This window comes from Artemia franciscana, chromosome 1, assembly GCF_032884065.1.
Source record: "Artemia franciscana chromosome 1, ASM3288406v1, whole genome shotgun sequence".
Lineage (NCBI taxonomy): Eukaryota > Metazoa > Arthropoda > Branchiopoda > Anostraca > Artemiidae > Artemia > Artemia franciscana.
The window spans coordinates 39,617,985-39,630,858 of NC_088863.1; the positions used below are offsets into that span (position 1 = coordinate 39,617,985).

The window sequence follows — 12,874 nt, forward strand, 5'->3', positions numbered from 1 at the left end:
CCAAGAAAAATCCTCGCCAAGACCACATCCTCGCCAAGCTCAGTACAACTATCTTGTGCTGTCGCATACCCTTCCTGCTTACCTTCCCCGGATTTCTCCAGGTACCCATTTAGAAATGAGTCGACTCTGGCTGAGCTAGTCACGCCACTGACCCCGTCCCAAACCAAATAACCGGCCACGCCAGGAATCGAACCCGTGCCTCTCGGACAAAGGATTCCCAACTCAGCGCGTGAACCACTTAGCCAGGGCGGCTCAGAGACCTGGACTTTGGGATGTCGTATACGGTGCAATGTCAAATTGTTCCTTTCTATAACGTTTTCAGACTGACCAGATCTAAGTCTGAGGTCAAGTATGCCACCATTTGAGTATAAGAGAGATAAAAGATTAATTGTTGTACTCACTTAGTATTTTTAATTTAAGATAATAATATTCAAGAATATTTCAAGAACAGCTTCTCTTCACACGTTTGATTACGTTTTTTTAGAGGGACATGAGCCCATTTTTCATAGTTGTTGTTAGTATAATCAGTCACTTCGAAAATTATGAATAATTATTCACTTAATCGATTCATAAGGTGCCAAACCCCAACAATTTACAACTGCTTCAAGTTTTCACTTCAGTTATTATTTCTTGTCATATAAGTAAATTCGCTTCTCTTTTTCTGTTACAATCTACTCCTCTTTCCCTCCTATTATGATATCCATTTCTTTCCTATATCCATCCTTTTCTCTAATTACAAAACCCCTTCCCCCTCGATTTCTCGCTCAATTCAATTTTTCCATTTCGTGGAATAAATAGTTTTACATATCTGCTTCTAGTAAGAATTATAGACTGTAACCACCCATTTCATGAAACCAGAAGGGACTAGGACTAATCCTTTCGTTTTTGTTAGACTAACCCTTTTCAAAGTTTTACTCGGATTTTTGGCAGTTCAAAGAAGGGTCACAACCCAGTCGAACATCAAATTATCTTTTCATTTTACTAATCAAATAAACCTTTTACATGTATTGAAAGAGGCGAAGTTTTCAAGTGGTCCTTGCTTCTAATTGCCAAAAACCGTCTTTTAGTAAAAATTATCCGCTCTTTTGCATCTTCTGGCTACTAAGTTATGAAAATGGTACATTTTAATACAAGCATATATATATATATATATATATATATATATATATATATATATATATATATATATATATATATATATATATATATATATATATATATATATATATATATATATATATATATATATATATATATATATATATATATATATATATATATATATATATATATATATATATATATATATATATATATATATATATATATATATATATATATATATATATATAATGCACCCATTCCTACTGTTAACTCCCAGCATTATTGCACCTAAAGACAGTTCTCACACGCTCTCTTCCACCTTCAACAAACACAGAAAAAATTCCCAAATTCCCAGGTTCTGTTATTCGGTTGCCAAAAATCCCTTCTTAGCATCAGGAATGAACGAGCCTGAAGAGATGAACGCCTAATGAAGGCTTGTAGTATCTCAAGACAAAAAATCTGAAAACAAAAGGAGTTACTTACAAAAAGAGCTATTTTCCTTGTCGACAAAGGTGACGGGTGTCAGATGTTTGGCTGGTGCAGTATCATCGGAGTCATTTTTAAAAGTTTCGGGCGTATCGATTGTGCTACTGCAATTGCTTGAAAGAGAAAGACGCTTCCGAGGAGTGTCCATTAAGGAAGCACCGTGAAATTCGTTGGCTAAGGAGCTGACCGGAGACAAAGTCGTTGCATCAAAGCCTAAAATATTGTAACAAAAGAGATTGTAAAAGTGATTAGCGAAAAAAGAAGAAAACTATTAATAAACAGCACACTTTATCCGGTCTCTTTCTCCTTGAAAAAAAGAAATAGAGATTATCTTGGTTCCTGCAGAAACACAAGGTACGGCATCAGGCGCGTCAATTGGGGAGGGGACAAGATTTTAACATACCCCTTTTACGGTATTTTCACAACAAAGCAAAAATCCTTAAAAAAAATTTCTCCTAGAGGCCAGATTTTGAATCTGTTTTAAGAGAGAGAAAGATTTATTTATTAAATAGATAATAAACCCAACGGAACTGCCAAGATAATAAACCCAACCCAACGGACTGCCAAACTGTCCCGCTGGACTTTTTCTACCCGACGACCAAAATGATAATTACTATAATAAATTATAAACTGTCAGCAAGCAATGTAGTAAATACAACAAATACCAATATCCAAAGATCGGCTCCACAGCTCCTAAAAATGGGTATCTACGCTTCCAAGAGATGTGAATACATCCAGTTGAGAATCTCTACTTTAGAACATAACAAAATTCGGCCCTTTATATGCATTTTTAGTTTTCTCAGTATGTGCATTTTCGTTTTTTTAAACATATCTCAGGGAACTGTGCATTTTCGGTGTTCCAGGGGGGGGGGGGGCGGCGATTACCCTTTGACTTCCCAAGATGAGGTAAATATTCTAGTTTTTAACTCCTTGGCTTACAGATATCCCTGAGCTCAGTTTTTATATCCTTGTCACTGTCCTTGAGTAGTCTTCATTTTAATATTTTTTTTAACGCATCCCAGGCAACTGTAAGAAAACAGCGACCCGTACAAACAGTAGTCAAAACTCCAAAAGACACGAGTTCTTTTTATAATACATACATACATATATATATATATATATATATATATATATATATATATATATATATATATATATATATATATATATATATATATATATATATGATGAGCCCTTATGTTGGGTATTGCCTCTGAATTATTTGTCTATATTATTTTTTCTATTGTTTGGTAAATGACGACTTATACTTATTGACATGACTGCCTGTCCATGGATTATTCTTTATGGTTGATTGTGTGTGGCTATGCTGTTTGACCTATGTGATTGTATGGATGAGTAGGGTTGAGGCCTCATTCAAGTGCTGGTCTATATTAATCACTAATTTAGGAAAACAGTCTTCCTTTTCTCCTTCTGTCTCTCGTTTTTTTTTTGTGTTTGTGCTGTTGCACAAACACAATATATATATAATTATTATTATATATATAATTATGTATTATATATAATATGATATATATATAATTATTAGCGTAAGAATATTTACTTATTTTTAGAGCAAGGGGAGAAGATCTTAAAAAAGGAGGGCGGAACGACGTCGATGAAAATTGAATCATAAAATTAGAAATGTACAACTCTATGCTCGAGGTTTCAAGTTTGATTGGTTTAGAACAATCAAAAGGTACTATACACATCATCCTAGTTTCAGATTGTACCACAGGAAAGTGCTGACTTTCACCATTCTGTGGCAAAAATAAAAATGTCTGCCCGACTAGTGCCTAGATGCTAACAAGCAAAAATTCCCCAATATTCAATCGGTTTAGAACTATTGAAAACTTTTCTGCTAAGCATTCTAGTTTTAGTTTCCTAGAGTAGTGATTTATACTTGTAATTATTTATATTTTTGTTTATTATGTTAAATAAAGCCAAACATAACTGTTGCATATAATTATGTATGGCGATTATTAAACATAATATGTATGCAGCAATAATAACCATTATACAGTATTGCATTATAGCACGTCAGTAACTGGAGTTGCTTGAGAGGAGGGGTCCTTGAAGCTCAAAAAATTTTGATCTAACTTTTCTTTAAATAGAAGAGTTTTTTTTACTGTGTCCCCGAAATTTGTCAGTGAATTGCATTAAAAATGCAAGAATGTTATGCCTTCCTGGGATCTAGATTGGACACACATTTTATCCAAAACAATTTTAGGATGCTTTACAGCTTCTTTTTTTTATCCAAATTAGTAAATTATGCAAATGGCGAATTGTGGGGACAGGGAGAAGTTAATACAAATTTGCAATAAAAGCAAACTTATGGAAACTTATTAAATCGAAGAGCACACGTGCTCCTGCCTGATTGAAGGTATCTGCGTCCTCTTTTCCGGAACTATCATCAAAAGAGCTTTCGATCGAGCCAATAGTCGTAGAATATTTGAAAAGGGGTTTTTCCCAAAAAGAAATCACAAGTTCTAGTGCCTTTTTGTTGCAAGAGATTGAATGGTAACAATGCCCCTTCCTAGCCTTTTTGGCCTGGTGTCCAACCGTGAAAAAACAAGATTTTAAATTGGAGTTTAAATAGATATTCCAAAGAGAACGATTGAAATGTACAAAAACTACATTTCTGGAGAAGAACTTTCAGACATGCAGTAGCATTACATGAAAACTAAAAGAGATTAAACTCTAACAAAAGTGCAATGTGATAGAAAAACTTCTTTATTTTTTTCAATGCCTCGAGAATTTGAGGATGCTTTAAACAATAGTAATATTCAGTTCAAATAATTTGAGGACAATCGGTAAATAGAACATTAGCAATCCCCAACCGAATTTATTTATTAGCCTACACCGTGAAATGCTTTCAGTTAAGCATTAGTTAAATTTAAACGTAAAGATCTGGGGGTTAAGAGGGCTATAACTCGTATAATATACAGGATAAGTCATGTTCATTTTGAGTTATAATGTCGCCGTTTACTTTCACTAAAAACTAAACTTTTTTTAAATTTTATTTTACTAATCAGTGGTGTCCGCGGTCAACATGGCCGCTTAATATTTAACGTAGTAAATTAATAAATTTAATTTATTAAATTTATAACATTTTATATAAAGTATTTAATTTATTAGAATAGTTAAATTCAAAAACCCAAAGATTAGTGTCGAATATAAGAAACTCACACTCGATAAAAGACATATGAGAAAAAACGATTCCTTGGCTCAATATTCCCACAAAACCCCACCTTGTTAAACAACCTAGAAATGCAACTTCGTCATTTACAGGAGGATCTTAAGTTGGAATCTAATATTGACGATTATACCACACCAACTAAGCACCACACACGGAGGTCTCAAATATCTGGAAACAAACAGACCCGCCACTGGAGGCCGGGACTTGAAGAGAATGAATGCCAGAAGACGCTATTCTAAATACCTGAAGATGCTTTACCGGCTGTTTCTCAATTTAGATGATACAAACATAAGCACCCTAATAAGTAGAGCAACATAAGAAATGGAAAATAGTAATTGCAACAATACAATTCATCCAACAGGAACTAGTTTGTCAGGTCTAACCGACTACACTACTTCAGATCCTGTATTTAAAAAATGACAAAAGAAGGGCTATGTAGGTGAACAGATTAATAAAAACCATGATATTATTCTTGCTCGAGAAAAAAATTACTTCGCAATATTCCAAATTTTGGATAAAAGTTATCATTTCGCTGTTGCATTTGATTTAGGTGACACTCCCTAGCACGAAACCTTTAATGACTAATGTTCATGAACACATATTTTAATAAATTTGACTGTAACATGACTTGGCCCAAAATCAATGGCATCGTTTCGGGGGAGGGGCAGCTACCCCCAATAATCTGGAGAAAAATTTGTTATACAGCCTATCTTGCCCCCCCCCCCTCCAATAAAAATATGAGAACTACGCCCCTGCCCGTAATAAAACAAAATTAGTAGCTAACAGTACAACTACTTGGAAGCATTGCATAAGCCACCCATTTTGGTCCTTTACGATACCAGAGAATTTAATTTGGGGGAGGAGAGGCAGGAGACAAATCCAAAATAAGGGAAGGGAAGTATCGAAAATACGGGAGGTTACTTGGAAAACAGTAAAAAATCTTCAGTTTTAGAGAGAGGCGCGGATCGAAAGGCCCTAAACGTATATTGGCTTAACTAGGCAGAGGCTATTGAGGGGGCAAAGGATAATCCAGAAAATGTATATCTTAAAATAAAAGTTAAATACCCGAGGAACATTTAAGTCCTTTAGGAAACGGTAGTATCCAGGCGTGTGCACACGGAGGGTAAGTATGCCCCTTCTATCTTTATATCTTTACGAATGCCACAACAGCTTTTTATATTACCCATATGAGTTTGATTTTGCATGTTTTTTTTACTTCTTGAAATAAATTCCAGGCTACATACCTGGTCAATCCCCGTTGGTCTATCCTAATAATCACGCCAACTCAAATACATACCCCCAAGTAAAGAATATAAGTGAAGCATCTGTGTTGCAACTTTTCCTTTCGAAAGACAGCACCATCTGATTAATAGAGGTTATCACAAGTAGTTCACACTAATTCAACCTTTTTCAGCTCAAAAGGATATCAAAGGAAGAATACTGAGATCAAACAGATATTCTTCCAATAGACATAACTTTTCGAACATCTGCTTCTATGGCGACTGTGTTCAACTTAAACTTGTTTATTCACCCAGACACGGGAATCAACTGACCACTTTTGTATCTTAAACCCTATTTAAATACTGTCTTTCTGAGTTCAAATCAAGGTGGATGCCTCCAAATTCAACCGCCAGATTAGTTCAAAACAAAGGCATAAAAAGAATCATAATAGTATATAACCTAGAACCGAGATAACGCATAGCTTCATTCTAGGAATTGGAAAGACATTTAAAAAGGGAAATTTATTTCTAATTCAGGAAAAAAAAGTGATGAAAACGAAAAACAGAAGTGAGCAGAAAAGTCAAGACTTGATAATTGCAAGCTACAACTTAAAGCCTTAATTCGGTTCCATTACAACTGAAACCACCATGTAACAGAACCCTCGTGCAACTGAACCCCATTTAACTGAGCCCTCATGCAACTTCGCCCAATTTAACTAACCCCCCCGTGAAATAGAGTTCCGTTCAACTGAACCACTGTACAACTGAACCCTCGTATAACTGAACTCTCGTGCATCTCAAACACAGTACTTACATTGGGCAAAACACAAGATAAAATCTTTACATGTTCAACATTATTGGAATTGTTTGTTTTTAGGGTCATAAAATAAATAACTGTCAAGATAATTAAAAATTTTTTTTTTGTTTTGTTGTCACAAAAACAATGAAAATCGGACGCCAAAAACTCTTAAATCTAGATTTATTCCTTCTTTTTTATGTCTGTTAATGGGATTTCCCTTCACTCTGTCACTGTCTACGGGTCTAGGCGTTTACACCCTCCCTGTTTCCTCATGAAAAACCCTCCCATGGAAAATACCCCCTCGAGGAAAATAAGGTTTTCCAAATTGGAATATTTTATTTGGGTTCTGATATTTTTTAGCCGTAAAGTGCTGAGAAAAGTAGAAAAGAGGAATTCATGTGTAAGTCTTGCCCCCTCCCCCCTCCTTACAGAAATGTTTTCTTCTTATGGAAAATTCTCCAGAAACTCCCCCCCTTCAGAAAACTTCCATGCGAAAAAAAAATCCATATGCTCCGCAATAACAAGAGCTAAGAGCTCATATGGCACTTGTGAAGCGGTCGGAAGAGCCAAGAGCTCATATGGTATGAGCTCTAGCAAAATTCTAAGAATCAGTAGATTGCCTTAAAAGGAAAATCAGAGGCTTAATGCCGGTCGGGATTTAAAATAAGAGCTCTGAGTCCCGAGATCCTTCTAAATATCAAAATTCATTAAGACCCAATCACCCACTCGCAAGTTAAAAATACCTCAATTTTTCTAATTTTTCCTCTCCCTTCAGCCCCCCCCAGATGTTCAAATCGGGGAAAACGACTTTATCAAGTCAATTTGTACAGCTGACCACCCGTTCGTAAGTTACAAATACATCATTTTTACTAATTTTTCCGAATTACTCCCCCCCCCCAACTCTACCAAAGAGAGCGGATCCGGTCCGGTTATGTCAGTCACCTATCTTGGACTTGTGCTTATTCTTTCCACCAAGTTTCATCCTGATCTCTCCGCTTTAATCGTTTTCCAAGATTTTCCGCATCCCCCCCCCTAATGACACTGGACCTGGTCAGGATAAAAAATAAGAGATCTAAGTATCGAAGTCCTCCTAAATATGAAATTTCATTAAGATGTGATCACTCTTTCGCAAGTTAAAAATGCCTCATTTTTTCTAATTTTTAGAATTAACCCCCCCCAAAACTCCCCCACAGAGAGCAGATCCGTTCTGGTTATGTCAATCCCGTAACTAGGACTTGTGCTTATTTTCCCCACCAAGTTTCATCCCGATCCCTCCACTCTAAGCATTTTCCAAGAGTTTAAGTTTCCCCCCAACATCCCCTTCACCGGATAAGGTTGTCATTTAATATAAGAGCTCTGAGACATGATATCCTTCCAAAAATCAAATTTCATTAAGATCCGATCACTCCTTCGTAAGTTAAAAATACCTCATTTTTCTATTTTTTCAGAATTAACCCTCCCCCCCTCCCCAAAGAAAGCAGATCCGTCCCGGTTATGTCGATCACGTATCTAGGACTTGTGCTTATTTTTCCCATCCATTTTCATTTCGATCCCTCCACTCTAAGCGTTTTCCAAGATTTTAGGTTCCCCTCTCAATTCCCCACAATTTCACCGGATCCAGTCGGAATTTAAAATAAGAAATCTGAGACACAATATCCTTCAAACTTCTAATTTCATTAAGATCCGATCACTCCTTCGTTTGTTAAAAATACCTCATTTTTCTAATTTTTAAGAATTATCCCCCCCCAACTCCCCCAAAGAGAGCGGATCCGTCCCGGTTATGTCAATCACGTATCTAGGACTTGTGCTTATTTATCCCACCAAGCTTCATCCCGATCCCTCCACTCTAAGTGTTTTCCAAGATTTTAGGTTCCCCCCAATGTCACCAGATCCATTCGGGATTTAAAATAAGAGCTCTGAGACACGATATCCTTCCAAAATTTAAATTTCATTAAGATCCGATCACTCCTTCGTAAGTTAAAAATACCTCATTTTTTCTATTTTTTTCGAATTAACCGGCCTCCACTCCCCCCGATGGTCAAATCGGGCAAACGACTATTTCTAATTTAATCTGGTCCGGTCCCTGATACGCACGCCAAGTTTCATCGTCCTAGCTTGCCTGGAAGTGCCTGAAGTAGCAAAACCGGGACCGACAGACAAGACAGACCGAAAGAATTTGCAATCGCTATATGTCACTTGGTTAACACCAATTGCCATAAAAACTATCTGTAAGCAATGGAAAAATTATAAAACTCGAAAAGGTACTTTAATTTCTGCAATGGGGTTCTCTGATTGTTTTGTACCTAGAGAGAGAGGGAGATACCTCAAAGGGTGTATTTTAATGCCAAAACAATCTCAACTCTGATTGAACCTTCGGATAAGTACAGAATTAGTTCTAGGGAAGAGGCGAGAGGAGACTGGAAGTAAAAATTAATTATAATCTCTAGGATTTTTTTTTTATAAGTCGAAAGTGATTGGATATCAACCCACCGTAAGGGGTATTTATCGGGGGAGAGTTTTCACGGGTAGGTACTTTCCAGGGGGAATACTTTCCGCGAGGTGGTATTTCCCTAATATATTTTCTCCGGGACGGGGGGGGGGGGGTGTTGGTTGTCCTCCAATCACTTTTTTACTTTTAAAAAGGGCATTAAAATTTTCAATTTCCACTCGAACAATAAAACATGATTAACAAAAAACCTACATAGTCATCGGGGCATTTTGCCAAGGGCTGTAGGTTATTGCAAGTTACCCGTTGCTAAAATTTAAGGATTTTATAGAAGGGATGGTCATACAAACTTCGAAGAAGGCTCATTCGATCGGAAATTGAAATTTCAAGTTCAATTTTGAAAAATCAAAGATAATCAGAGGACAATCAGCCTCTCCCTCTTAACCGTCATTTTTCCTCAATTGCATCCAATCAAAAAAAAAAAAAAAAAAAAAAAAAAAAAAAAAAAAAAAAAAAAAAAAAATAGTCTAAATGTTAAATAAGCATGTCTTTGGGGTTGACCAGCCCACCAGCAGCTCCTGGAGCAAGGGCTATAATTTAAGCTAGTTATTCAATATTAACGAATACAGTTTTTATGGAAAAGGTTTTTGTATGAGCTTGGGGGGGGGATTTGATTGGAAATAAGAAGTTTTTCGTGCACTTTTTAAGAGTTAAGAGTCACTGATTTGATTGGAAATAAGAAGTTTTTCGTGCACTTTTTAAGAGTTAAAAGTGATCGAAGGGCTTCAAACCCACCATCTTTTTTTCCCAAATACATCCGACCGATAATTTTGAGACGACCATTTTATTTGAAACAGATCAAAAGTTAAATAACTATGCCTCCAGGGTTCACGACCCCTGGCCCCTAGTGCAAGGGCTGTAATTTATGCAAGCTGTCTACTGCTAACATACGAGGTGTTTTTTTTGTCAAGAAGAGAGGGCATGTTTGATCCTATAGAAAAAGAAGCATGGACCATTAAGGTCAAACCTTAGGGAAATGTAAAAAAGAATGCCAAACACAATCAAAAGACATTTTTTTCCTTTATGGGTTGTGAAAAGGAAATACCAGCAGTATCTACCACGGCTGATGGTATCAGCCAAAACATAGTTCGGAAAATGATTAAGAGCATCTTCAACTAAATCAAGAGTTACTTTGTGCATCCAGTTTTACAAGACGACGTATCTGCAATTTGTCGAGAATACCTGAGGGTATGAAGTTTAAACTTTTTGGGTATGTTAAAGGAATGTTGAAAAAAAGGTTGGAGTGCAACCAGTCCCCCTACCATATCCTTTTTGGCTCCAATGTCCTCAAAGACATCTGATCACAATTCGTCATCTAGATTGACAAAGGTCAAATAATTAAAACACATATGCTTATTACTTAACGTCCAGAAATGCCCGATTCATCTAAAAAAAAAAGAGAGAAATAAAAGCAGCTTTAATGGCTTGTGACATCGGATCTTCTTTTTTAATGCAGAAATAAAACAAAGCTTTTTTATGAATGATCTTCGACAGGCGTTTATATCATGATTTTAAGAAACAAACAATTCTAACAAGGTTGAAGATGTAAGTTTCAACTTTTGATTTACCCAATTATATTACCTCATATTTTCAGAATACTGAAGACATTAGCCCATTGGTTCAGTTGCACAGCGGTTCAGTTACATGGGATTTTAGCTAAATGGGGTTGAGTTGCAGGGGGGTTCAGTTACACGAGGGTTCAGTTGCCTGCTGGTGGTTCAGTTACACGAGGGTTCAGTTTCACGGGGTTGGGTTATACAAGAATCCAGTTGCGCGGTGGTTCAGTAGCAGTGGCTCATTTTCTTGTGGCTCAGTTACATGCACACACCTCAATTCACAGTTAGGAAAGTGAAATCTAGAGCAGATATAAAGATTCTTTATCATTCTGCTATCGAATCAATTCAAATTTTTACCCTAACAGAGTATACGGGTGTAGTGAACCAAAGACAAAGAAGAGGAGATAATTACGAACGCCTTAGGTGACAGCATTTCGGAGGGTTTTAGGATCTGTTCTGAAACCCCTACAAATTTCTTTTCGCAATGAACTTCTGCTATTAATCTAAATAATATTTACCCTTTCTTGAAATCTTTTGAAACCATCCCTATTTCATTATATCTGATGCGCAATAATACATCATTGTACGTAATTTTGCGAACATCAAGTGAACCAACTTAATTAAATGAGGTTTTAGAATAAATGCCTATATTAATCATTGATCTTGTAGAGGCTACGTGACTTTTTAAGAACGAATTCGCCACCGTGCGGTATTGCTTCGTCTGAAACTTGGAAGCTCAATACATATTATTTTGATACTTTTTAATCGATTATTAATTCATAATTTGGATCGATAGCAATTCATCTCACTTTGAAGCAAAATCCTAGTTTGGTGCTACAAAATAGAAGAAAACGCCACTTTCTAGTGGCACAAAACTTTTGGCTACTTAAAAAAAACCATTATAACCTCTAATTTCTGTTTAAATAAGCCTGATCTTGATTTTCTAAGACCATTGGTTCTATATGATCACCCCTGAAAAAAAATAATATAAACGAAGAAACATACATCCGTGAGCTTTCCTCTTCGCAGGTTCGCAACTTTCGATAGGTAACTTAACACGTAATATTTTTTTTTATATTTGAAGTCAGAATAAATAAAAAGTCACTTCTGTTGGCATATCAAGTTACACAAAAACTATCTTTTCTAGAGTGTTAGGCCTACCATTCGCCTGGATCGCTCCTTATATACAGTTTGTTACCACGAATTGTACGATAAAATAAAAACGAAAATAAAATTGGATAATTAACAATCTCTTTTTTGGTCTATTATATGAATATGAAAATCAAATGTGTTTATTTCTGTATTGAAAAAAAGCTAAACTATTCCAACAAAAACGTGAAATTATTATAAAATAATATTAGAGCCATGTGAATGGCTGTAACCTGTATGAATTGAAATTTACAAGAAATGAAAATTAGAGAAAACTAGAATTGGAATTGGGATGGCCAAAACTTAGCAACCAGCCGTAGCGAGCAGAGGGAGGCAACAAAAGTTCCAAGAATATAGGGTAGGAAATATAAAATATTCACTCTAAAACTTACCAAAAGGACTTGCCATGTCGAAATTGGCTTGTTGCTTGGCAAGTAGAATTTGCCTCGGCTCCATCAGGCTGCTAGTATCAAAGCTCCTTTTTTCACTTGTCATTTTTCGTCGATACGGGAAAATTTTGGTCTAATAGCTGTAGAGTCGATAGGAAATACTCATCAAATAGATGGTACCAAATTTGCTATCTTCTACAGCCTGAAACATTTTAGCCATTTAAGATGTGCATTAGTTTAAGAATGCAAAGTCGTGACAAGGATATTAAGTACAGCAGAGCAGATTAATTACTTGTAACATTGCAAGTATGTAGTTGAATTCTAATAGCAGGAATAGGCGTAATTAAATTCAAAGCTGATCAATATCCATTTTGGGCAAACTGAATATGAAAGGAAAAAGCATCCATCGATTGTTGCGCCTTATTACAAACCAACTCAATCATTCACAATTGCATATTATAGGTATTAG

General features: G+C 36.0%; 1 protein-coding gene across 1 annotated transcript in view; it reads right to left on the minus strand.

Annotated features, from left to right (window-relative positions):
- Positions 1-12,874, minus strand: part of LOC136029498 (M-phase inducer phosphatase-like) — a 35,161-nt gene that overhangs the window by 13,310 nt on the left and 8,977 nt on the right. Inside the window, exons 2-3 of the mRNA XM_065707942.1 lie at positions 12,409-12,607; positions 1,588-1,803 (exon numbers count right to left, since the gene is read on the minus strand). Of these exons, the coding sequence (XP_065564014.1) occupies positions 1,588-1,803; positions 12,409-12,511 (319 nt within the window). The 5' untranslated portion in view covers positions 12,512-12,607. The remainder of the gene's footprint in view (positions 1-1,587; positions 1,804-12,408; positions 12,608-12,874) is intronic.